This window comes from Mus caroli, unplaced genomic scaffold (genome assembly GCF_978045245.1).
Source record: "Mus caroli unplaced genomic scaffold, Mus_caroli_1 scaffold_8, whole genome shotgun sequence".
In the NCBI taxonomy this organism is placed as follows: domain Eukaryota; kingdom Metazoa; phylum Chordata; class Mammalia; order Rodentia; family Muridae; genus Mus; species Mus caroli.
In genome coordinates, this window is record NW_028227263.1 from 19409115 (window position 1) to 19434796 (window position 25682).

Genomic DNA, 25682 nt, shown 5'->3' on the forward strand with positions numbered 1-25682 from the left:
TATGTATATTAAGGAAAACTAGCAACCTGAGACCGGGTGCCATTGAACACCTTTAATCCCAGCCTTCTGAAGGCAAAGGCAGGTGGATGCCTGTCAATTGGTGGCCACACTGGTCAAAAAAGGGAATTCCAGGACAGTCAGACAGACAGAGAAACCTTGGAAGAAAATAAAAGAAAGAAAAACGAAAAACAAAGAAAAAGAAAAAAAAAGAGCCTCTGCTCCGCGGTGCTGAGATAAAAGGTTTAAGTCGCCGCCACACCTAGTGGGATTTTTTTTTTTTTTTTTTTTTTTTTTTTATGTTTTGTTTTCAAGACTAACGGTATTAAAGGCATGTGCCACCAGCCAGATTGAGTTTGTTGTTGTTGGTTTATGATAAGGTTCCTCTGTGTAGCCCTGGTCATCCGGGAACTTGCTCAGTAAACCAGGCTGGCCTCGACCACAGAGAATGGCTGCCTCTGTCTCTTTAGTGCTGGGATTAGAGCCATGTGCCAGTTTTGGTGCAGGGTACATTGCAGTTCGTTGGTTCTGAGCCTCCGCCTGTCCTACAGGAGAGACACCAGAGGGCGCGAGGACACAAGTCTTGGTTGGAGGAAAACTCGTTGTGGCCATAGACAAAACATCCTCTTCCTCCTAAGCTATAGGCATCTTTTCTTGGAGGCAGGGTCTCACTCAGTATGTAGCCCTGGCTGACCTGGAATTCGCTATGTAAACCAGGCTGTCCTTGAAATCGCAAAGATCTCCGTCCTTCTGCCTTCTCCTGGGACTAAAGGTATGCGCTACTACGTCCGACTCTATAGGAATCTAAATGTCCACAGAAAGCTCATGATTGGTAAACAAAAGGAGGCAGCTGCTCGCCGCTATTCATCCAACAATTCCTGAGCAATGAAGCCATCAGCCAGTCATTGAAGAAGAAAGAGGAAACAACTCACTAGCATCTGTAGAGATGTAGTATTTCCAAATAATCCACTATCTCGTGTAATGACATGAAATCGGATAAATGGGCGATAATCTAGGGCGATTGATTACGCCAGTTTGCGAGGCCCCCTGGAGGCTGCTGGTGGAAGTAGGAACGAGCGTCGGGTTACCAAAGCGGAGGAGCCCTAGAAACCCTGGAGGCTTCCGTAGGCGGTGACAGGTCACGTGTTCAATCCTTGCACCGGGTGACTTTCTCCGGTAGGGCTCCGGTGTCACATGACCTGCTCTTGGGCAACATGGCGGCAGTTGTGTTGCTGAGCTTGGACTGAGCAACAGCGAGTGTGGCGCGCTCCTTCCCGGGCTGAGGAGTGCGTCAGCGTGAGAAGAGGGACTGGGTCCTGGTTTTCCTGCTCCTGTCCCAGCGTCACCTGCACCTCCTGTGTGCTCTCCTCTGTCGGAACCAGAGGGAATGACGAAGCCCAGGGCTTTTCGCAGTGGTGCACTGTGCATCGGACCACGCTCCTAGGCGACAGTGGGCAAGTCTTCTCGCAGTCCTTTCTCCAACCTCCTTCCGTCGGAGGTAGGACCGAAGCGTGGGCGGTTGCGATTCTCCAGGGACCATGGCCGGGTCCGACACGGCGCCCTTCCTCAGCCAAGCAGATGACCCTGATGACGGGCCAGCGCCCGGCCATCCGGGGTTGCCAGGACCCATGGGGAATCCAAAGTCCGGGGAACTCGAGGTCCCAGACTGTGAGGGGCTACAGCGCATCACTGGCTTATCTCGGGGCCATTCGACCCTCATAGTGGTGGTTCTGTGCTACATTAACCTCCTGAACTACATGGACCGCTTCACCGTGGCTGGTACGCACTGATGCTCCGAAGAAGGGATATAGGCAAGGGAGAAGTTCCCCAGGATAGGCTCGCCTCTTGGCGCTCATTCTTTGTTTTTTCTTTCCAGGGGTTCTTACAGACATCGAGCAGTTCTTTAACATCGGAGATGGTAGTACTGGCCTCATCCAGACTGGTGAGTGAGGCTACTGCCCACACAACCCCTCGTTCTTAGTTGCCTCAAGTAGACCTACATGCATGCAGGTTTGTCTAGTGAGGATTTTAGTGGCCGGGGCTCTTGGGCTGTCCAGTTGAGCTGGGACATCGCACAGAGGGAGCCAGCTAGTTACTATGAGTCGGTAGGCAACACACTCATCCTCCTTAAGCCTCATTTTTCTGGTCTGTAGAATGAAGCGAGTAATAAAATGGGCTAGTTCTTTAGACTGGTGTGAGGACTAGGTCATGCCTTGTGTGGCACATAGTAGGCACCAGGATACAATGGCAGGAGTGCTTGGCACTGCTGGGGGGGGGGAGTCTCCATTTCTTTCTGAGAGCCTATTATGTGCTAGGTCCTAGTAGTGTGCCCTAGAAGTGGAAGGGGCCCTACAAGGACGTTCTGTCAGCCGAGGACTAGCCTTGCCTTTCCTATCTGTATCGGGAGAGCTACCTGTATTTTTATCAGAAGAGCTAAGATTTGCCCAGGGTCACATAAGCAAAGAGGTGAATGAGAATTTGAAACAAGGTTTTCAAGTATTTGTTTTTCCTACTCCAGGCCAAAGAGGAACTGGATGGAGGCATTAAGTGTGCAGAAAAGAGACCGAGGTCAAAGGTCCACATGTGTGGATTCTACACTCGTGCACTGAACACGTGTTTTATGCTAGGTTATGGATTAAAGGAGATGCAGCCCTGGCCCACCCGGGAGCTGACACCCTGCTGTGCCTCAGGGGGTTAATTAAAATGGAATAAATTTTCAGATGGATAAGGCTTTTGTAAAAGAAGGGTAGAGCCAGGTGTGGTGGCACACTCCTTTAATCCCAGCACTTGGGAGGCAAAAGGCTGGAGGGTTGCTGTGAGCTTAGGTAGCCTTATGTACACAGTGAGACTTTCTCTCCTCCCCACCCCCAGAAGAAAAAGAAAAGAAAATGACAATCTGGTTGTGTCTGAGTTAGAATTTGAAGCAGTTGGGTTTTTTGTGAAGCTCGGGAGAGAAATGAAAATGTCCCAGATAGACGGGATGTGGGTGCTGAACCCTAATGTGTGTGGTCTTGGCAGTTGCCTTGAAGATGCAGAGAAGGGGGAAAGGAAGGAGGTGGGTTAGATAGGACATTGTGGGGGGTGTAGGGGGTGGATTTGGTTTCAGGCTGGGTAGAAGGGAGGGACTGATGATCCATTCTATAAAGGAAGTTGTAGAAAGTCGTGACCGTGGGCCTGGATCATCCCTCTGGCCCTGATGGGCTACAGGGTTGGGCTGGGGGTGGTGTGCCATCAGTGAGGAGGAGGGTGGCGAATCGCTGGTTAGGCAGCTCTGTACTTTGCTCTCTAACTAGAGGAGTGTGCGTGTGTTAGGGGGTTGCTGAGGGACCTGAATTGGGCGGTGACTCTCTGTTTCCCCCCAGTGTTCATCTCCAGCTACATGGTGTTGGCACCAGTGTTTGGCTACCTGGGTGACAGGTACAATCGAAAGTACCTCATGTGTGGGGGCATTGCCTTCTGGTCCCTGGTGACACTGGGATCATCCTTCATCCCCAGAGAGGTGAGGCCCTGAACTCCCTCCCCACTTCCCATCAGTATTTGCTGTTGTTCTCTACAGTCATTTTGGATTGAGAGTCGGGGAAACCTCCTTGATCTGTACCATCTTCCATTGCCCGCATTACCCTGCCCACTCTACCCTGTTCCCTTTTCTTCTAGAACCTTCTTCCACTCACCACATGGCTTGTCCCTCAGCTGTCTCCCTGCACACCCGAGCATGCGGGTTTTCCTTCCCCCTCTGATCGCTGTGCAGCCATTGTCCTCTCCCTTCCTGGTGTTGGGTTCCTCCTGATCCTGGTGCTAGTGTGGGTGAGAGGGCAGCCGGGGTCAGCTGTCACCTGGCCTGCACTTCCTCAGCTCACCCACCCCCATGTGCTGCCCCTGTCGCTCGGTTGGCTCTGTGGACACATGTTCTCCTGGTTGCTTCATGAGGCCCCATTCTTGGTAGATCTCAGGGGAGCCTCTGACACAGTGACCCACTTCTCCCTTCCAAAAAAAACTCTGAAAACACATGATATCGCATGTTGCAGTTTCTCTGGCTAATGCTTTTGTTGTGACTTTGAAACCTTCCCTATCTGCTGCCCCAGCCCCAGGCCCTAGTGCCCTCAGGCCGTCATGTAGCCTACCTTAGCTCCAGGTATCTTTGGTAAGCAGATTATCCCCAGCTAAGTTCAGTATTCATCATTGGGGAAGTCTTAGGTGGGAAGGAAAGTAGATTTATTTTGCACCTCTTGAGTGCAAAGTCCTCACAGTGTTGTGAACAAACGGTTGTTGTTCCCCTTTTACAGATGAGGAAAGTGAGGCTCAGAGAGGTTAAGCTATTTTCTCAAAGTCACAGCTAGTAAATGGAGCCAGGATTCCAGCCAGGTCTGTGTGACTCCAAACCCAGGCCTCCCTCACTGCCTCTGCTGTTTCTCCAGCACTAGCTGGAGAGGTCTCCTGGGAGGCTGGCTCCAGGGTGGGGTGCCACCTCCCCCCATGTCTCCTTCCCCAGCATTTCTGGCTGCTCCTCCTGACCCGGGGCCTGGTGGGGGTCGGGGAGGCCAGTTACTCCACCATTGCGCCCACCCTGATCGCCGACCTCTTCGTGGCAGACCAGCGGAGTCGGATGCTCAGTATCTTCTACTTTGCCATCCCTGTGGGCAGGTGAGTGGACCTCTGGCCTGACTAGGGCAAGGGCTTGGTGGGCATCTCACTGACTGTGTGCTCCCCTTGCCTCCCTTCCCACAGTGGTCTAGGTTACATTGCTGGCTCCAAAGTGAAAGACGTGGCTGGAGACTGGCACTGGGCTCTACGGGTAAGTCTGATTATAGTGTAGGGAGCCAGCCGCATTCTTAAGGATCTCCCTCTGACCTTGAGATATGCCCTTTAACCCTCCTAAAATGTGTGTGTGTGTGTGTGTGTGTGTGTGTGTGTGTCTGATGGTCAACTTTGGGAAGTTGAGAACTTGGGTAGGGGTCCCCAGATCAGGGTCCTGTCACCCACCAAAGAAGAAGCAATGTCAGGCTTATAAAATTAGGATGTCCCCCAAAGCAAACCCTCTGAAGCCCTCAGCCCCAGCGTCTCAGAACTTATAGATGCTTAAGCCCTTGGGAGCTAAGTTCACACCCCTCAATCAGCATACCCCTGCCCGTGTCCCAAAGCTTGCACTTTTCCCAGGTGACACCAGGTCTAGGGGTGCTGGCCGTCCTGCTGCTGTTCCTGGTGGTCCAGGAGCCCCCAAGAGGAGCTGTGGAGCGCCACTCAGGTTCACCACCCCTGAGCCCCACCTCTTGGTGGGCAGATCTGAAGGCACTGGCACGAAAGTGAGTTCACCCCTTCCATCTCTGAGGCTCAGCGGGGCCAAGTGTTCTGTCCTGCTAGGAGGCCACGTATCTAGGGCCAGAGATGCAGGCACAGATCACATCCACCGTCTGACAATAGACTAAGGGAGGGAGAGGAGGACACGGCTGTGGGGTCTGACTTCCTCTCAATGTCTGCAGTCCTAGTTTCGTCCTGTCTTCCCTTGGCTTCACTTCTGTGGCCTTTGTCACGGGCTCCCTGGCTCTCTGGGCCCCAGCGTTCCTGCTGCGCTCCCGGGTGGTTCTGGGAGAGACTCCGCCCTGTCTCCCTGGAGATTCATGCTCTTCCTCTGACAGGTACTTGTGAGGGGCTGGGTGGGTGACTGCATGTAGGGGGCTCGTGAAGGGAGTTCACACTCAGGCCAGGAGAGTGTAAATCCTGACTGTACCAGCTACCTTCACTCTTGGGAGTCTCTAAGAAATCATGTGATGAGGTAACACATGGGCCCTGGAGTTCTGTGCTGCAGGTATTTGGGTATGAGGGCAGTTGGGATGGACTGCCCTCTCTGGGTCAGAGGGCCTTGCAGAAGGAATAGCTCCCATGCTCCTACCCCACCCCTAGTCTCATCTTTGGACTCATCACTTGCCTGACTGGAGTCCTGGGTGTGGGCCTGGGAGTGGAGATCAGCCGCCGCCTTCGTCGCTTCAACCCTCGGGCTGACCCACTAGTCTGTGCAGCTGGCCTCCTGGGTTCGGCGCCTTTCCTCTTCCTGGCCCTGGCCTGTGCCCGAGGTAGCATCGTGGCCACCTATGTGAGTAGGATACTGGAGTCTGGTGGGTATCTTTGCATGGGAGCAGCAAGGCAGCGTGGTCTTCCTGGGTACCACCATGTTCACGGGGGATGACCACTAGCAACCAACTTCATGTGCAGGGTCAGCCAGCAAAGTAGTTGAGAACAGACCGGAGGTAGAATGCCTCCTTTCAAACCTCAGCTCTGGGCCTTCCCAGCTGGGTGACACTGGCCAGTGAGCATGACCTTGCTCTTTCCTCGGGTGGGAAGTGGTACTGAGGCTGGCACCTGCCTCGTGGGGTGCAATGGGGACTGAGTTACTGGGTAAGCCTGGTTGCCGCGTGATTCTCTTCCACTTCTGCCACCCAGATTTTTATCTTTATTGGGGAGACCCTGTTGTCCATGAACTGGGCCATTGTGGCTGACATCCTGTTGGTGAGTAGCTGGGCAGATACAGGTTAATCCAGAGGCTGATGGGAGCAGAGACGTGGTCGGGAGGTAGCATTTACTCTGGAGTCTGGCTTTTCCCCTTCAAACGTCAACCCTATGTATACTTGAGTCCCGCCACAGAGGGACTGCTGGGCTTGGCCCACCTCACGTCTGCCAGCCCTTAACCTGAGTGAAAATTTGTCATGGACCTACAGTGGGCTTTGGCCTTGGTTTCTCTGGGAACCTACTGAGCTCTTCCTTACCCCTCCCCACCCCCAGTATGTGGTGATCCCAACTCGACGGTCCACGGCTGAGGCCTTCCAGATAGTGCTGTCCCACTTGCTAGGAGATGCAGGGAGCCCTTACCTCATTGGTCTAGTAAGTGCTATCCTTGGCTGGGATGGGATGGTTTTGGGGACCTGGTACTCCCTACCCTGACTGGTGGCATGAGTCTGGCCAAGATTAGACAATAGATGCCTATGGCGCATCTCCCCTTTGGTCCTCTGGATGGGAAGGAAGCCATAGGAAGGATTTGCCTGTTAGGCTGTGGGTCTCACTCACCCTATGACCCAAACATTCCCCTTCCCAGCCTCTGTTTGTTTTCTTGGTCAGTGCTCTGCACCCCCCAGGTCTCTGACTCTCTTCTCCCTGCAGATCTCTGACCGCCTCCGACGGAGCTGGCCCCCTTCCTTCCTGTCCGAGTTCCGGGCTCTGCAGTTCTCGCTCATGCTCTGTGCTTTCGTTGGGGCACTGGGTGGCGCAGCCTTCCTGGGCACAGCCATGTTCATTGAGGATGACCGCCGGCGGGCTCAACTCCACGTGCAGGGTGAGTGAGGGTCACTGTCGGTCCACCTTCACAGTACCACCTGCCTGTCTGTCTGTCTGTCTCCACGTATGCACTCTACAGTTCTCCCTCCACTCAGACTATCCCATCCATTTGTGCCACCAGCTGGGGGCAAGAGTCCCAGCATCCCAGGCTCATCCAGCTTAGCTTTGGGTCTTTCTGGAAGTTGATTGGGCTCTGTCTGTGTGCAGTTCTGAGGGCTCTCCATGCTGCCTGCCTCATCTGTGCCCCTCTGCCTGTGTCCCCTTGCTGGCTCTTATCTTACTGGCCTTGGCTCTGACCCCTTTCTCACAGGTCTGTTGCATGAGTCTGGGCCCTCAGATGACCGGATTGTAGTACCTCAGCGAGGCCGTTCTACCCGAGTCCCCGTGTCCAGCGTGCTCATCTGAGGAGCCGGTGCTTACCCGGCCACTGATGCATCGCAGCTGGGCCTTGGGCCCACCCCAGACGGTTCCCAGGCAGAAGCCCTCACCAGGCCCAGGTCCAAGAAGGAAGCCCTGGGAAATCTCCCAGTTCCCAGACACTACATGGGCAGCCCAGGGAAGAGATGGGAGTCCAGAAATGGGGGAGGGGTGTCCTCTCTACTAGGACAGCCCAAGGGGTTTGGTGCTATTTGTAATGGAATAAAATTTGTAATCAGACTCGACTGGACTGCTTGTCTCTGTGGGTGCCACTGGCCTCAGGGAATATCCGTAGCCCCAGGACTTAGCAGGGGCTGTCAGGCCACCCTGTGGGTAAGTCCCTGTCTTCTGAGCTTGGTAATCTAGAAGGAGGGCTGCTTTTTTTCTGAGTGAGCTGGCTCAGTATGACCGTGACTCACCGTGGTCCCCTGGAAGTCGCTCTCCCAGTAGTTAAGCTTGGGAGCTGGGGGCCCGTGGTGCCCTCAGTGCCCTCGGTCCACACAGGCCCTGGCAGAGCCTCCTTGCAGTTCTCCCACCCGGGGATGGGTAGGGTACCGTGGGCCTGGTTGGCACGTGTCTCCTTTCCTAGTGGAGAGGCTCATCCTGCAGCCTTAGACCCTTCCTCCACACAGGTCCCTCTGCCTCCTCCCCCTTCCCACAACTGGGTGGGGGTGAGTGGGCAGGGGGCAGGCTCAGCCTGCTGAGCAGCCTGATGATTTCCTGCCCTCACCACAGCTTCCTGTCGCACGCGGTGGTGAGCAGGAGAGGCAGGCGGGGAGCAAGAAAGGGGCAGGTACAGCTGGGCACGGGGATCGTGCAGCTGGTAGCTGGGGCACGGGCCCCAGCTCTGGCTCTGGGGCGAGCACCTTTCCAGAGCCAACACTGCTCTCAACTCAGTCCAGCAAGAGAGGGGGGCCATCCAGCCCCGAAAGGACACGGCTGCCTACTGCCAGGCGGATCCCAGACTGGGGCCCGCTTGGTCCCATACCCCTGCTGCCACTCTGTCTCGAGGGGCTGCAGTGCCCCAGGGTCTGGGGCAGGTGCTCTGCAGATGGAAGCAGACGCCCTGAGCCCGGTGGGGCTGGGCCTCCTGCTGCTGCCCTTCTTGGTCACGCTCCTGGCTGCCCTGTGCGTGCGCTGCCGTGAGTTGCCAGGTAAGTGGGGAGCTTTGTGGAAATGGATGGGGGCGGACACTCCATTGGACCCTCATACCCTCCCCAGCCCCTGCACTCTCCACTGTCCCTACCTGGGCCCTGATTGATGGTGAGGGGCCTGAGTTTCTTTGTCCCTGGTGCACCCCGATCCTGACTCGTTGGATCTCTTTCTTCCAGTCTCCTATGACAGTGCTTCCACAGAGAGGTGAGTGGCAAGCCCGTGTCCCTGTGTGTCTTCCCTTGGTTCCACTAAAGGGTTTGGGGCTGGGGCCCTCTTGGCCCTGTACCCAAGCTGTCTCTTTCCTGCCAGTTTGTACCCAAGGAGCATCCTCATCAAACCACCTCGTGAGTTGAGTGTCTCTGGCCCCTCCTCGAGGGTTTTTAAGAGTGTGCGTTTGTCCGTGTTCACCTTTAGCTGTCTGAAGGGCTGTTCCCTGGCTTGGGATGGGGAAAGTGGGAGCCCCAAAGTCTGTCTAGGGCATGGTTTTTCGGGGTCCATTTGTCCTTAGAGGCCTTGATGAGGGTGGGGGGGGTTGTCTGGAGCCATCCCTCAAGCTTCATTCTGTGTCCTCAGAAATAACCGTCCCCCGAACACCTGCTGTTTCCTACCCTCTTGTCACTTCCTACCCACCCCTGAGGCAGCCAGACCTGCTCCCCATCCCGTGAGTATCCCCCAACTCCGTCCCTTGGGTCTACTGTGCCTCTCCACCTTCTAGGATGGGGAGGCGTTTTTTCCTGGTTGTCTTGCTCCCAGAGTCCTACCCAGACGTAATCTCTGACCTTTGGCTTCCAGGAGATCCCCACAGCCCCTTGGGGGTTCCCATCGGATGCCATCTTCCCAGCAGAATTCAGACGATGGTAAGGGTGTAGGGCGCAGGAGGGCTTTGGGGAGGATGTGCAACCTGAGCTAATCCGGTCTTCTTCTTCCTCTCTCTTTGAAGCCAACAGTGTGGCAAGCTACGAGAACCAGGGTGGGTCTGGGGTCTGGGGTAGTGGGTGGGGTGGGGAGGCTGGACCTGTCCGTATCGTGTTAACTCTCCTTTCTCACAGAGCCAGCCTGTAAGAATGTGGACGAAGATGAGGATGAAGACGACTATCCCAACGGCTACCTGTGAGTGGGTAGCGGGGAGGTGACCGTGGACGTTGGGTGCCCTTTATCAACTTCTCATTCCTTCCTTTCTTCCAGAGTGGTGCTGCCTGACAGTAGTCCTGCTGCCGTCCCTGTTGTCTCCTCTGCTCCTGTGCCTAGCAACCCTGACCTTGGAGACAGTGCCGTCTCTGGTGAGTCAGGCTTTCTGTCTACCTCCCTCTGCCATGTGCTGCCAGCTCTCCTCTCTTGCCTCCCTCTCACCTCCATGATGATTGCCGCCCTTCCATTTCCTCCTTCAGACGTTGGGCTTCCTGCTCCTCATCACTTCCGACTGTCTTGTTTTTCCTTCCACCTTTGCTCCTTCGTCTCTGTTGTCTAAGAAATTTCCTGACTCTTTTTGAACCCTGCCATTGAAATTTCATTTCTCCGCTGGGTGTGAGGGCCTACAATCCCAGCGTCAGGAAGCGGTGGCAGGAGGGTTGAATTTGAGGCTAGCCTGGGCTACATAGTGATACCCTCTCTTCAAAAACCAAAACAGCACGACGATCAACAAAAAGAAAACAAAAGAATTTATTTCTCTTATAAATTAGTCCCCCTCCCCTTTTTTGGCATCTCAGTTCTTTTTGTATAGTACACTGTTGTTTCTTGGAAGCAATATCATCTAACGTATCTATAAGAACTTTGATTACATAGCCGGGTGTGGTGGTGGCGCACGCCTTTAATCCCAGCACTCAGGGGGCAGAGGCAGGTGGATTTCTGAGTTTGAGGCCAGCCTGGTCTACAAAGTGAGTTCCAGGACAGCCAGGACTACACTGAGAAACCCTGTCTCAAAAAAAAAACAAAACAAAACAAAAAAACTTTGATTACAGATTGTTTCTCTCTGTGTCTCTATCTCTCTCTGGTTCTGCCTGTCTCTCTGTATCTCTGCCTGTCTCTCTCACACACACTCACTGAAGATTTATTCTGCGTACCACATGGTCTTTGTTTCTCTTGGGCTGCTTTTCTCTGCTTTGGTCTTTCTCCTTCCTTGAGCTTTTCTCAAGTTCTGGTGATCTTCAGTTTTCTATCCTCTTATCTCTGTATAGCATGAGTATCCCTTACCTGAAACACTTTGATATAGATCTGGGAATATTTATAAACATATAATAAATTCTCTTGGGGATGAAACTCAAGATAAAACATGTAATTAATTTATTCATGTTTTATATGAACCATATATGTAATATATACACAGTCTGAAGGTAGGTTTTTGTTTTGTCTTAGTTTTATTGGCATAGAGCTCATTGTATAGTCCTGGATGTTCTGGAACTTGATATTTAGACCACGTAGACTCAAACTCAAATTAAACGTGTAGGTTACCATGCTCAGTCTTTAAGGTAGTTTTATGCAAATTTTAATTAATCTTTTGTATGAAATAGAAGTTTCATGATATTTTCCATTTGTGGTATCACACCAGTATTAAAAGGTTTTGGATTTCGGAATATGATGAATTTTGGAGTTTTAAAAGGAACACCCAACCTTCTGTATTTACCCTAGACTATTATGTCTGTACTCTGGCTCTGTTTTGTTTGAGAAAGAATCTCACTGTATAGCCCTGGCTGCCCTGAAACTCACTTTGTAGATTAGTATGGCCTTTAACTCCAATTGCCTCTGGCTTCTGAGTTCTGGGATTATATGGGATTATAGGCGTATCCCTCTTGCTCCACTTGGTTTTTGTTGGTGGTGGTTTGTTTATTTAGCTTTTTTTAAAGTTTTTCCCCCTCAATACAGCTTTTCTCTATGTATCCTTGGCTGTCCTGGACCTCACTCTGTAGACCAGGCTGTCCTTGAACTCAGAAATCTGCCTGCCTCTACCTCCTGAGTGCTGGGATTAAAGGCGTGCGCCACCACCACCTGGCACTCTTGCTCCATTTGTAACCCAATGACTATACAATGAGTGCCTATGTCAATAAAACCAAGACAAAACAAAAACCTAGCTTCAGACTGTGTATATATGATTTATATAAACCATGAATGACTTAATTCCGTGTAATTTGTCATTTCTCTCCTGAACCCCAGACTGTTTGATCCCTTCCATACGTCCTGGTCTCTCGCTCCTCATTTCCTGGTTATGTCTGCTGACTTTTGCTAGGGATTTAGGGAGCCAATGCAGCAAACTTGCAATGGTAAAAGGATCATTGCTAGGGGCAAAATGACTCATTTTAAGTTCAGTGAGAGACTCTGTCTCAAAGAACTATGGTGGAGTGGCTAAAGCCTCCATGTGCTCCTGAGTGTATGCAGTGGCATAACACACAGAGAGGTACTAAGAGAACTACTGTTAACTGAGGACCTACTCTATGCCCTCGTGGTGTGTACAGCTCATTAGACCTCACAGTTCGTGGGTGCTCTGCTGAGCGTACCCTCTTCCCCTCCTGTCCCTCATGTCTCTCTCTGTACCGTCTCTCTGTGTGCTATGCTAGAGTTTACTTACTTAGATTGATACAATCTTGCTGTTGTGATGCCCAGTCTGTCTTGAGCTCGAGTTAGCGCCTGCCTCGGTCTTCTGAGACCACAGCCTGGCTCAAGGTTGTTAGTAATTGGAACATGGTAGCACATAGCGTATTGCAGGCTCTGTTTTACAATTTATTGTAAATGTATTGCATGGTAGCACATAGCGTATTGCAGGCTCTGTTTTACAATTTATTGTAAATGTATTGCATGGTAGCACATAGCGTATTGCAGGCTCTGTTTTACAATTTATTGTTTATTCCTCGCTCTAGTTCTTCCAGGCAGGTCCTGTTATGAACCTCATTCTACAGACTAGGAAACTGGGGCAGGGAGCATTTAGGTGGCTTATCTGAGGTTAGATAGTTGCTTAGTGCTGGGACTGGGGTTCGAGCCAGTGTATTTGGCTCAGCTTGTCCACATGCCCACATAGAAACCAGGCAACCATGAAACCAGAAAGCAAAAAGCCGTGTAGCATTGTGAGTGACCTTTGTGGGCCCAGGAAGGTGAGGGCAAGGGCTGGTAACATTGAAAAGCCAACAGGTCTGAGAAGAGGGGATGCCAACTGGACCAAGTGTTCCACTTCTTCACAGATCATCAAGGTCTCTGCACTCAGAGCTCCTTGGAGCCCTGCTCCCCAGCCTCACTGCCTGAGTCCTGTGTTGTCTCTGTTCCATTCCCCCAGAGGCTCTGGTCCTGGCTGTCCATCCACCTCCATGGCCCTTGCCCTTGCCCGGGCTTCTTCTCCCCTTGCTTTTCCTGAATATTCTCTCTCTATTGTGAGTCTGCCTCAGGGTTGTGTTAGGAGACTTAGATGTCTGAGCTGGGGGTGGGAGGTGTCTCTGGGGAACAGTGCCTGGCTGAGTGTCTGCTAATAACTGTACTGTAATGGCCGTCCTACAGTGGAGTCGTGTGAAGATTACGTGAATGTTCCTGAGAGTGAGGAGAGCGCAGAGGCGTCTCTGGGTAGGTGACTCTGCACTCCATGCATGGCCCATAGCCTCTCCCTACCCTCTGCATGGCCTGCCCTTCACACCACTGTCCCTGCTGGTTTGTCCCCACAGATGGGAGCCGGGAGTATGTGAATGTGTCCCCAGAGCAGCAGCCAGTGACCAGGGCTGAGCTGGGTGAGTACCAAGGTGTAAGGGGACAGAGGCTGGGGAGCAGCCTTGAGCAGAGAGTCTGTAGGCTGAACGGCAGTCTCCCTCTCTGTCTTTCCCTCTCAGCCTCTGTGAACTCCCAGGAGGTGGAAGATGAAGGAGAAGAGGAAGGGATGGATGGAGAGGAAGCTCCCGACTATGAGAATCTGCAGGAACTTAACTGAAAGCCTAGTGAGTGGTCTCTGTCCCCGCCTTGGGCCTTGGGCCTTCTCTCCAGGACCCCCCAGTGGTTAGGCACATTCTTTGTGGCTCTGGATATCCGAGTGTCTTCATGACTGTCCTCTCTGTCTCCCCTGCCCTGCTGTGTTTCAGCTGCAGCTGTCTGTCCTGAAACTGGACTTGCTGGGGTGTCGCTAAGAGGATCCCATTTGACCTCTGCCTTGCCTACAGCCTGAGAATCTCCCCTAACTTATTGTCACTTTGGGGTCCAGTCTGTGTCCCCAATATTCTGTACCTGCTGATAAAGCCTGAGAATGAATCTAGTTCCAGCCAGACCATGTCATGGAATAAAGGCCATGTGACATAAAGTCTTCTTCTTCTTTTTGTTGTTGCTGTTGTTGTTTGTTTGTTTAACTGGGACAGGGTCTTGCTATGTTGATCAGGCTGGTCTTGAACCTGTGGGTGGTCATCCTGCCTCTGTCTTCCTCGTGCTAGGATTACAGGTGCATACTATAATGTATAGCTTTCAACAGCCCTGTGGGTTTTGGGGTCCTGGAAAGCGGGGTGGTAGTAACCATTGAGGACTACTTTTTCTTTGTGGGATGTTTGTTAAATGTGTGTATACATGACCTTTGGATCTAGGTGTGTGTGTGTGTGTGTGTGTACATACAAGTCTGCAGTCAGAGCATCCAGATGGCTGTCTTTCTGTCTGTGGGTCTCCCTCCTCTACAGGGGTCCTACCAACCTCTCAACAGTCGTGGTTAAGTACTGTAAGTGACAGCAGTTAAGTACTGTAAGTGACAGCAGACAACGACTTGGACACAGCCATGTTCTGAATGAGGCCTATGACCCAAGCTGGCTCTTCTGGGACTCAGGATGTATCTCCCCAAAGGAAGCACAAGGAAGTGCAGCTGTTCATAGTGACAGCAACAGAGCAGGGTACGGGGCATCTCTGGGTGGGGAGTGTGTGTCCTCCCTGATAACTCCTGTTCCCTACACTTGCGAAACAAAGGACTAGCCTTGGTGGTCTCAGTGGGTCTCTTGGTTCTTACCCTTTGTGTGATTCTCAGTGAAATAACCGAAGTGTTCAGACGTGCTGGTGTATACCAGTTAATCGCAACTGCTCCAGGGGTTGAGATGGGAGGACTCCTGGAACCCAGGAGTTCAAAGCCAGCCCGATACACACAGTGGAAACCTATCTTAGCACCTACCAAAGTGGCTAAGGCGACTGCAGTTCAGGTGCAGCCATCAAGCTTCGGTTGCTATGGTGACCTGCCTGCAGGTCTCACTGCTGGATCAGTTTACCAGGTCTGGAAGTGGGTAACTGATGAGCAGTTGTCTGCCTGGCCTGGCTCCCTCACCTGGGTTCTGGGAGTTTTCTCTTGCTCTCCTTCAGGACCCACTCTTGCCCCAGTTCTGTGTGGATTTAGAGGCACCAATGTAGGCAGGCCTCAGTCCTGGGGTGTCAGCCGGTCCTTTCCTGCATTGCACGATGGTTGAAGTTGCAGATTTTGCCGATACATTTCACTGCAGCTCATTGGGCAGTGGGATCCTTTGATCCCAGCTGTAACTGGGCCGGACGCTGTAGTTCTGGAGATCCCATTTGCATGGCCTGCCTGTGAGTGACGCCGTGGGGAAGGACAGAGGTGGGTTAGACATGGATACTTCTCTGAATACGCTCACTTATGAGCAAGATAACCTCTAAAACATCTCGGTCATGTGGGTCAATAAATCAGTGCGTCAGCAACTGGCTTGGGTTGGAATGTGTGTTGTGTGAACAGCGCTGGTCTGACGAGAACACAGAGTTAGTGGTTCTGGCTGCAGAGGTAATCTAAGCACCAGGGTACCCACTGTATCCCGAGTCCTCACTGTGGCTTCCCTGTTGACAGTTAGGGCTAGCATCTGCATTTTGTAGGTAAGGGAACAGAGAAGTGAGGTAACTTGCTTGAACATGCACAGCCAGAAATCATCAGATCTGAGCCTTCAGAGTCACTCCCATGCTTTTTGATCGCATCTTTCTTTGCTCTGTTTATTTTTCGAACTGCCAGCAGCAGGTGATGGGGAAGCCCTTTAGATAGCCAGCTGCAACAGACTGAAGAGGAAGGGTCTGGGAAGTCTTGACACAAGTTGGTGGGATTAAATCCTTGTTGTTGGGTTGTTGGAGCAGGAGGAATGAGCAGAGGAACCAACAGCGGTTTACTAGCAAGATCAAACTTGCAGGAAAGCCTTGTTTTGTTTTTGTTTTGGTTTTGTTTGTTTTGTTTTTTGTGTAGCCCTGGCAGTCCTAGAACTCACTCTGTAGACCAGGCCTCCCTCAAACTCAGAAATCCACCTGCCTCTGCCTCCCAAGTGCTGGGATTAAAGGTGTGCGCCACCACTGCCCAGCAGGAAAGACTTGTTGCGTAGTCTAGCAACAAGTGGTAAGGCTGAAGCCAGGCAGGCCCTTTGCTTAATGTGTTTGCTGAGTGGGACCTTTAGCAACTCCATGGATGCTCAGGCACACACAAGCTGTGCAGGACAGGGTTGCAGTGCCCACAGCAGGAGCAACAGGGGGACCCATTACTTGTGAGTAGGTGGGATGCTGTCACAGGTGGGTGCCAGAAGCAGCATGAGTGTCTGGTCCATCAGCAGGAAAGTCATCACTGACAGAACACGCGTGCATTGGGATAGCAATGGAAGCCATGTGTAGGCAGTTAAAGATGAGGTATGGGTTGTGTGGTCTTTGCCAGAAGTTCCACGCTCACTTGGATTTGTTTGTTTAGACAAGGTCTCATTGTTTAGCCCAGGCTTCTCAGGAACTTAATATGTAGATCAGGCTGGCTCCAAATCCATACAGAACTGCCTGCCTCTGCTTGGAATTTTTTTTTTTTTAATTTGGAATATTTGGCTATCTTGGGAATGGGATCCAAATATAAACATGGCATCCTTGTGTTTCATATGCACATCATATACACGGCCCCAGGGCAACTTTACACAGTGTTTCGAATGCCCCTGCATTTGATTGAAACTCACTTCATGAAGTCAGAAGTGGATTTTCCATTATATTTTTGAGTTTCTCGGGTGTCAGATGTTTGGATTTGGGGTATTCTCTGTATGTGTTGCTCAGAGGCACACGTGTACAGTGTAGCAAGAAAGGTAGAGGAGTGCGGGATACCAAATTCAGGACAGTGCTGCCTTTGCTGGCAGGAGAGAGATGAGATCGGAGGTCAACAAGAACCTCAGCGGGCTGTGCAGTTTGTGCCGGGGGTAGTCAGTGGTAGGGAACTTGTATATGGGGAAGTCCTGAGTTCAGTCACCACCACAGTCTCCCCCCACACACTGTAATGGGGGAGGGCTCCACACGTGTTTGATAAGTATTCTTGAAGTGTTTTCAGATCTGAGTGGTTTCATAATAATTAAGACCAAGGGTTGGGGCATGGTGGTACATGTCTTTAACCCCAGCACTTGGGAGGCAGAGGTGGGCAGATCTCCGTAAGTTCAAGGCCAGCCTGGTCTTCATAGCAAATCTGAGGTCAACTAGTGCTACATGAGGCTGAAAAGCCAACCAACCAAACTAAATCAAACACAAAACAAGACCAAGGCCCAGGAAGGAATGAGTGGGCATATAGCATGAGACTTAGGCAGCCATGGAGAGTGTCACTGGCTGGTTTGTGACAACTGGATGAATTGCCTGAGACGCTCCAGACTTCAGGGGCAACATATACTAAAGCCCTGAGGTGAGTTTGAGGAACTAAAGAAATGGCATGCTATGAGACTGGAGAAGGCACGGGGGCTCCAGGGTGGATAGCCAGAGGCTATGCAAGCTACTTGCTTCATTCTGCTTCATTCTGAGACCATGGGCAGTCCCTGAAGACCATGGAGCCCAAGGATATCAAGGCCAAGTTTGCATTTTAGCAATTGTCTCTGACTTAGTTGTGGGGACAGTGAGGGGAGGCAGATGGCCTAGAGGTGGGAGAGCATGAGCGGCTATGGGCTAGCAAAGAAAGGGCCACACAATCAGGGACCACACTGACTGGTTGGCTGTGGCCGGTAGGCTCAAGGACAGTCTGGGTGATCGTTGCCTTGGTGGCTGAGGGAGTTGAGGGACATCCTTGAGTCAGCCAGCATTTTTCATTCATGTTTCTCCGCTCCAGTAGTAGGTGTGGCTTTGTTCCCGCCTGTCTTGAACCAGGTGGGACAGAAGAGTGGACTACCACCTGGGCTGGGCTGATCGATGGGAAAAATCGCTGTAGATGAGAGCTGTTCAAAAGCATAGAACAGTTTCCACAATTACTTTGGGGGAAGACAGCTCTTTGCTTCTAAAAGCCACAAGTTGAGATGGTTTTCTGGATTTCCTTTTTTTTCAAGGGCAGATCTGAGAGAAGGGTTCTGGGCTAAGGGATTTATGTGGGTGATCTGGTCTCAGAATACACTGTAGAGGAGGCAGGCACATGAGACTGGATAAGAGGGTGTGTGATGAAGACCAGCAATTGAGGTGGGCACTGTCCTCTGGCCTGTGAGGGTCCGGGGTGTGTGTGGAGCACACCCCGGGGACGTATAGCTTCCCTTCCAGTTCGCTACCAAGCGTGGATTTTTACGCTTGCTGCTGGAATCTGAATTCAGGCCTCTTGTTTACAGCAAGCAGTAAACAGCCATCTCCCAGGCTGTCAAATCTCTCTTCTCTACTGATCTGTCTTACACAGCTTTTTCCTGCGTGGGTTCCGGCTGCTCTGGGGATCACATATTTTCGGAATCCCGTGAAAAATATCCCAGCCTCTCCAGCAAAAGTACTAAAGTTATTCTGATTGGGCTCTATTGGGACACATGATCCCCATGAGCCAATCACTTGCGGATAGGATTCCCCAGGGCAGACCAGCTAATCTTGCACGTGTCCTATGGTCTACTCTGAAAGCTAAGGCACTGGAAATGAGAAGGCACCTGAGGAAAACCAGGCATCCCCCTGCCGAGATGTGTGTGATAGATACACTTATAGAACCACTCACCATGCATGCACAGGAGGCCCTTTCTGTAGACAAGGAAACAGGTCCAGCCCGTTAAATGATTTTCTTAAGGTCAAGCAGCTAATTCCAGAATTACTAACAGAAGCACAGTTTTCTGAGAGGTAGAGGAAGAGGGGCTGTGTGCTGTTAGATGTTGGCAGAAGAAAACACGGCAAAGCAAAGTCTGTAGTGAGCAAATTCTCCCGTTACTCCTGAGATGGCTCAAAAGTACACAGGCCTACAGCTTCTGGGATCTTCACCTAGGGATAGGCAGCAGTAGGAGGCAGCATGGGGAGGTGAGGGAGGCAGGTTTCTGAGAAGTCCAATGAGGCCTGGAGCCATCCTGGGGGAAGAGGTCAGGCCTACCCATGATATTACTGCTCCGGGACATGGCTCTCCAGCACCCTTCTTTGGTCTAGATGGGCTTTAGGGTGTCTGCTGTTTGTAAATGAAAAGTGTCCTGACTCACAAAGACAGGATGTCGTGGGAGCATCAGTTGTACGCAGCAGAGACCCTGGCTTCAGGCACCTGCGGGGCGCCATGTGCAGTGCCCTACACCTTATGTATATTCTGTTCAGGTGCCCATCCTCGGATGCCTTCTCTATGCTACTGTTTGTCAAATGAGGAAACTGAGGCTCAGAGAAGACAGGTGGTCAGGCTCAGGCAGGCTTAGTCAGGATTGTGGTTCTCCCTCCAGGAGTAGCTCAGGGCCAGTCTAGCTTTGACTCTGTCCACCACTCATTCTTGTTAGCTTGTCCTTTGGAATGGCTCCCAGGACCCTCTGCCTCTGTGTTGTGTGCCAGGACCGCCCTCACGGGACTTCTCACTGATGTTACTTCTTCAGGATACAGCCGTGTGAGCTTAGTACTTAGAGTATCAGTATCCTGGGGGTCTGGTGGGCCTCGAGTGCCTTGAAGAAGGAGTTGGGCGTCCTCCCTCTGCCCCCTCGCTGAGCCTCTAGCCAGCCCCTCCTCCCCCTTGCATACCTGTAGGTGCTAAGCTTTTCTCACCCTCTCCCACTAGGCTCACAAGCTTAGTAAGTTTCTCTCTGTTTCTGGGTCCCTGCAACACCCCAAGCCCTCCTCTCTCCCTCTCCCACAGACTGCTTTCGGTTTTGTCTCATTCTCAACATCCCCGCCTCTGCTTCTGTCTCCCTTTGTAAGTGTGTCACCTTTCTGACTTTATCTTTTTTTTTTTTTTTGAGACAGTCTAATGTAGCCCAGGCTAGTCCTTGACTTCTATATGTACTTGAACCCGGACAGTGGTGGCACACGTCTTTAATCCCAGCACTTGGGAGGCAGAGGCAGGCAGATTTCTGAGTTCAAGGCCAGTCTGGTCTACAGAGTGAGTTCCAGGACAGCCAGGGCTACACAGAGAAACCCTGTCTCGAAAAACCCAAAAAACAAATATGTACTTGAAATGACACTGAATTTGTTGTTCGTTTTTTGAGAGAGGGTCTCACTATACATCCTTGACTGGCTTGACACACTCTATGTAGAGCAGGGTGACCTTGAACTCACAGAGATATCTACCTGTCCCACAACTGGTAACCCTGAATTTTTGATCCTCCTGCAGGGGTATTTTTGTTGTTGTTGTTTTACCATAGCTGTTGTCTCTTCTTTTTTTTGTATGTTTTGCCTCTGTTTGTCTCTTTCTGCTTCTATCTTGGAAGCATTTTCTCTCTTGTGTCTGTCATTGCCCTCTTGGTATTGGTTATTTCATCATCCTCTGTCTTTGTATCTGCCTCTCCCTCTGTCTGTCTCTGTCTCTGTCTCTCTTCCTCCTCCTCTCCTTGCCCCTCCTTCCCCACATCCTGAGCTGTCTTTGGGGAACCGGAAATCTGGGGGATCAGAGAGATACCAGGAGGCTCAGCTGCTGCCGCCTGGAGATAATGCCTGGGGGTGCTGGGAGGGGGAGGGGCAGGATCCCAGCATCCTTTAACCCCTGTGCAAAGGCAGACAGAGGGTCTTGCCACCAGCCTTCTCTGCAGACCTTTGTTCTTCTCTCTGTGAATGGGGCCCATGGAACCCTCCTCCCTCCCCAGTCTCTGTGTGTTAAGGGCCAGACTGGGGCAGCTGAGGGTGGTAGGAAGAGCATGTGATGGAAGAGCCCACACCCGGGGTGTGGCGAGGGAGGTTAGACAGCTGGGACAGGCAGGGAGCAGAGGAGAGGCTCCTGGGGTGAGAGAGAGGTGAGATGCCCATCCCACCCCTTTCCCCCAGTGTCCCCACTCTCATTGAGGGGAACTTATTTGGTGGCACTTTGTGACATGTCCCACCGCTTTCATTTTACAACCCTGTGAGGTCGGTGCTCTTATGAACTCAATTTTGTAAGTGTGGAAACTGAAGAAGTACAAAGAACTGGATTCACACAAGCAGGGCACCTCCTGACAGGACCCTGATCCAATTAAACTGGTCTGGCCAAGTCTGGACTGGCTGGAAGCCTGTTCATTTTTGTTTTTGTTGTTTTTTTATTTGTTTGTTCAGACAGGATCATGCTATAACTTTTTTTTTTTTAAAATTAAAAAATGTTAAAAGAAAATATTGCTGGGCATGGTAGCACGGGCCTTTGACCCCAGCTCTTGGGAGACAGAGACAAGCAGATCCCAGTTGACCCCCAACCCTGAACTTTCCAGCCCAGGGGCTGAGCTGCCCTTCCCCCAGAGGCTCCTTCCTATACAAGGCCGACCTTTGGGTCTCTCTATCTCTCTGTCTTCTTTTCTCTCTTTTTCTCCCCACACTGTCTCCATGGCGACTCCGCTGGCCTTAATCCATGCAGCCAGTGAACTTACCCGAGAGCAGTTTCCCAATAAACCTGCCTTTAATCTAATCTAATCTTTCTTGAACTGGCTCATTTCACCTCGGAAAAATAACCTATCAGTGTAGAGTGACTAAATGTCGCAGTAGCCTGGGAGACTATCCAAGTCCTTCCGAGTTCCTGGTGGAATCTGCAGAAAGCAGCTGGGGTTGTTTAAAGCCAGAGAAGCACGGGAGGGATGGTCACACATGGGCATCATGGGAGAAGAACAAGCAGCCAATGGGGAGGCAGGGCTGGTCACACTGAATAGTGGCTGCTGTTGCTAGCCCAGGCACTCCCAGCTCTGTCATAAGGCCATGGGCATGATGTCACCCCTGCCTCCCTCTGACCACCTGTACTAATCCTTTGAGTCAGACTGGATCCCACTCCCAGCCTACTTGAGGGTCAGGGAGCAAGATCACAGGGTGAGTGGGGCTCAGATTTTTCTAGCCCTACACCCAAATGGGGCTCCTCCCTCATAAGCCATTCCCCCAGACTCTCCAGATGTTGTTCTGCCCCAGACTCTCCAGATGTTGTTCTGCCCCAGTTTTGCTTCCCACCCCTTTCCGGGCTTCAGTACACACAGCACAGCGCACAGGGTGAAGGAAATGAGAGTGGACCGGGGACTTTTAACTCTGGATCCAGAGGATGTTAAGGCAAACATGGACCTTTGTCAGGCTTGTAGTGATGGGCCCAGCTTCTATCCAGAACCAAACAGCAGGTTGTATTAATTCTCTTGTCATAATAATACATTGGACTTCACCCCAATCTGCCCCACACCCGCACACTCCCATCCCGAATTTCAGCGTGTGGCCCTGGAACTCTTAATCCTACGGGACTTCTTTCTGGTAGCTAATAGATAGCTTTTTATTGGATCTGTGCCTATGGGGTGCTGGCAGGGCTCCCCGCTTGTTTCCCAAATCACTCTTGCTTCCTCCCAGATTCTGCTGGCTCAGACATATCTTTCTGCTTTGGGGCCTTTCACTTGCTGCTCTTTCTGTCTGATGCTCTGGCCTCCTCCTTCTGTCACGTGGATCTGAGCTGAAGTTCTCCCTTCACACAATCCCTTCCTTCTCCCAGTGTATCCTGTTACAACCACCGACATTGGCTTCATGCGGTAATCTTTTATGTTTTTAATGTCAGTGATGGGCTCAGGGACCTTGACCTGCTCAGAGCATGCTTTGTGCTTGAGCTCCGCCCCTCGGCCCCTAACTGTGATGCAGTTGATGCTCTGACTCTTTCCCTTTCTGGACCGTGTACAGCTTGCTCTCCAGTGTCACTCCAGGGGTCCACATGGAGCTTGGTGCAGAGTTGGTGCTCAGCCACCAGTGCTGGAGAAATGAGTTCAGAAGAGCTTAGGCTGCTACCTGCTCTAACACAGATAGCCTGAGTAGTGCAGCACTTGCCTGGCATACCAGAACCCCTGTGTTCAATCAGGCATCACTGTTAAAGCAAACACACTGCTTCTGAAAACTGGCAGATCAGTGCTGGAGCATTGGCTTGGTAGTTAAGCAACGATGCTCTTATCAGGAACTGGGGTTCAGTTCCCAGAACCCACGTGGTGGCTTACAACTATCTGTGACTTCAATTCCAGGGGCTCCCTACACCTTATTCTGACTTCTGAGGGTCCCAGACACATATGTGCATAGATGTTAGTGCAGGCAAAACAATCCTATAGATTAATTAAAATTAAACATAAATCATTAAAAAAAAAAAGCCAGGCACCTGAGCTTCACAGCCCCCCCCCCCACACACACACACACACACTCTAACAAGTGAGCCGAGCCCAGACTGGGGAGGAAGCAGAGCAAAAGTAGGAGACAACTGATATGCTCAGTTATTAAAACCTGTAGTAAAACACTCCCACAGAACGTAAATTACCGTCTCAGCCGCAGGTGAATTCAGTTCATATGTTCACGTTGCCAAGGGACAGGCAGATCTCCAGGATTCTTTCATCTTGTAAAATGAAAACTCTGTACCTTTAAACAGTGTCCCACTTCCCCTGTCTACTGTTGCCAGCACCTGGCATTCTAGTTTGTGACTGAATTCACTCACTTAGATACAATGTCCTTAAGATTCACCCATGTTATAGCACATATGAAGATTTTTTTTGAGAGAGAGAGAGGGAGAGAGAGAGAGAGAGAGAGAATGATGAGTATGATGGTATGATGTAGTCCCCGCTGGTCTTGATCTTGAACTGGGCTCAAGTGATCCTCCTGCCTCAGCCTTTGTCACAGGCCATCTTGCTCAGGTGTTCCTTCCAGAGGATAAATGGACAGATCGCATTCCATTTATCCAGCTGAGTCTCAGAGGTGGCATTGCTCTTGCATGAGTGACGGTGCTATCTTCATGAGAGAGTACTCATCTCTCTGAAGCCTTGCCTTTAATTATTTTGCACATAGTCCCAGAAACAGAATTGACAGATCGTAGGTAAGTTATGTGTTGAATTCTTTCAGGTCAGGCCACATGGTTTTGCACGGTGCCCACACGGCTCCACATTCTCATCAACAGCACACACAGCTTCCAGTTTCTCCACATCTTGCTGACACTTCCCCCGCTCCACCCCCCATTTCCCGCCTCTCTCTCTCTCTCTCTCTTTCTTTTTTCTTTTTCCTCTTTTCAGATGGAGTCTCACCGTGCACCTCTGGTTTAGAACTGGTTTAAATTGGCCTTGACCTCTGATCTCCAGCCTCATCCTGTGAGAGGATCACAGGCGGTGCCACCACTCTGCTGGGGCTCAAGCTCAGGCCTTCAGACTTCACAATGCATGCTTTCTCCTGCTGCCCCGTCTTGCTGGCGTGCTGGTGGTGGCAGACAGCTGTTCTGGTAGATTTGGGGTGGAGTTTTGACTTTGGTTTGGATTTGCATTTCCCCAGAGATAGTAAAGTTAAGCTTCTTTTACATTTTTCTTGGCCATTTTCGAGTTTGTCTCTGTTTTTCCTGTTTGTTGGTTTTGTTTTGTTTTGTTTGTTTTGTTCAGATGTGTCTACAAATCTTTTACCTATATCAAAGCTGGCTCATTTTTTGGTTATTGTTGACTTATAAGAGTTATTTACAGCCGGGCAGTGGTGGCACACTTGGGAGGCAGAGGCAGGCAGATTTCTGAGCTCGAGGACAGCCTGATCTACAAAGTGAGTTCCAGGACAGCCAGGGCTACACAGAGAAACCCTGTCTTCGAAAAACCAAAACCAACCAACCAAACAAACAAAAACAAAAACAACAACAACAAGGGCTAGTTACATTTCATGGACATTAACTAGTCATCATATTATGATTTCACAACTTTTTATTACTGCAGAAGATCAGGATTGTTATATTTTTTTGATGGATTTTTAAAAATATTTTTAAATGTCTGCAGTATGTATGTATAAGTGTATGTGTGCATGCCTACAGAAGCCAGAAGGTGCTGAGGCTGGAATTACAGGTGAGACACCTGATGTGGGTGCTGGGAACCCAACTCCTATTCTCTGCAAGAGCAGCAGGTGCTCTGAACTGCTGAGTTCTCTCTCCAGTCCCGCTTTTAATTTTTAAAATTAATTTCTGTATGAATTAAAGATTTTTAAAAAATACTATGATTTGACAGAGCATAAGCATATATTTATAGCATGCATAAGTAGGCATAAAAAGGGCTTATTTTATTTACATTGTTTGAGACAGAGTCTCTATGTAGTTCAGGCTAGCCTCAAACTTGTGATCCTCCTGCCTCGGCCTCCCAGGCACTGTGACTGTGAGTGTGTTGCCCACATTGTGTCTGGCTACAGTGTATTAACTTATCAGCTTTTTCTCGTGCTTCTGGACATAGAAACCGGTTTTCTCACTTGCTAGGCATTTGCTTTTCTACAAGCTACACCCCGGCCTTACCATCAAATGTGAATGAAGGCAAGAGATCTCACTACAGTAGCAGAAACAAAATAATACATTACGTTTCTGGCTAAATTAAAACACAGCAGAGGGAAGCAGTTGGAAGTTTGTTTTGTTTTGTTTTTTTTAAGTATTTTGTTTTCTCTTTTCTGTATTTTTTCCCCCGTATTGGAAGTATTGTGCTGATTTTTGTTAAATGAAATGCTTCACTACAGTGCTCAGAGAACTGTCACAGTGCACATGAAGCTGCAGCATCCCCTGT

General features: G+C 50.8%; 2 protein-coding genes across 2 annotated transcripts; both read left to right on the forward strand.

The window, feature by feature from the left end:
* The first annotated feature begins 1172 nt into the window (after positions 1–1172).
* Spns1 (SPNS lysolipid transporter 1, lysophospholipid) lies at positions 1173–7980 on the forward strand. The gene is made up of 12 exons (XM_021167125.2): positions 1173–1776; positions 1874–1939; positions 3360–3496; positions 4487–4638; positions 4723–4789; positions 5152–5297; positions 5475–5630; positions 5896–6085; positions 6433–6498; positions 6772–6870; positions 7147–7318; positions 7631–7980. The coding sequence occupies exons 1-12, from the start codon at positions 1536–1538 to the stop codon at positions 7723–7725; spliced, it is 1587 nt and encodes a 528-aa protein (XP_021022784.1). The 5' UTR covers positions 1173–1535; the 3' UTR covers positions 7726–7980.
* Positions 7981–8340: 360 nt separating this feature from the next.
* Lat (linker for activation of T cells) lies at positions 8341–14152 on the forward strand. The gene is made up of 12 exons (XM_021168257.3): positions 8341–8891; positions 9069–9096; positions 9202–9236; positions 9466–9553; positions 9685–9749; positions 9833–9862; positions 9942–10002; positions 10078–10172; positions 13369–13431; positions 13530–13592; positions 13692–13796; positions 13938–14152. The coding sequence occupies exons 1-11, from the start codon at positions 8450–8452 to the stop codon at positions 13787–13789; spliced, it is 1068 nt and encodes a 355-aa protein (XP_021023916.2). The 5' UTR covers positions 8341–8449; the 3' UTR covers positions 13790–13796; positions 13938–14152.
* Positions 14153–25682: the final 11530 nt, after the last annotated feature.

What these genes read in the sequence shown, in the direction of transcription:
- Lat (XM_021168257.3), top strand. Translation starts at nt 8,450, where the DNA reads ATGATTTCCTGCCCTCACCACAGCTTCCTGTCGCACGCGGTGGTGAGC. An exon ending in GACAGTGCTTCCACAGAGAG is followed by an intron (nt 9,097 to 9,201) that starts GTGAGTGGCAAG and finishes CTTTCCTGCCAG; the next exon opens with TTTGTACCCAAGGAGCATCC. An exon ending in CCAGACCTGCTCCCCATCCC is followed by an intron (nt 9,554 to 9,684) that starts GTGAGTATCCCC and finishes TTTGGCTTCCAG; the next exon opens with GAGATCCCCACAGCCCCTTG.
- Spns1 (XM_021167125.2), top strand. Translation starts at nt 1,536, where the DNA reads ATGGCCGGGTCCGACACGGCGCCCTTCCTCAGCCAAGCAGATGACCCT. An exon ending in TCATGCTCTTCCTCTGACAG is followed by an intron (nt 5,631 to 5,895) that starts GTACTTGTGAGG and finishes CCCCACCCCTAG; the next exon opens with TCTCATCTTTGGACTCATCA. An exon ending in GGCTCAACTCCACGTGCAGG is followed by an intron (nt 7,319 to 7,630) that starts GTGAGTGAGGGT and finishes CCTTTCTCACAG; the next exon opens with GTCTGTTGCATGAGTCTGGG.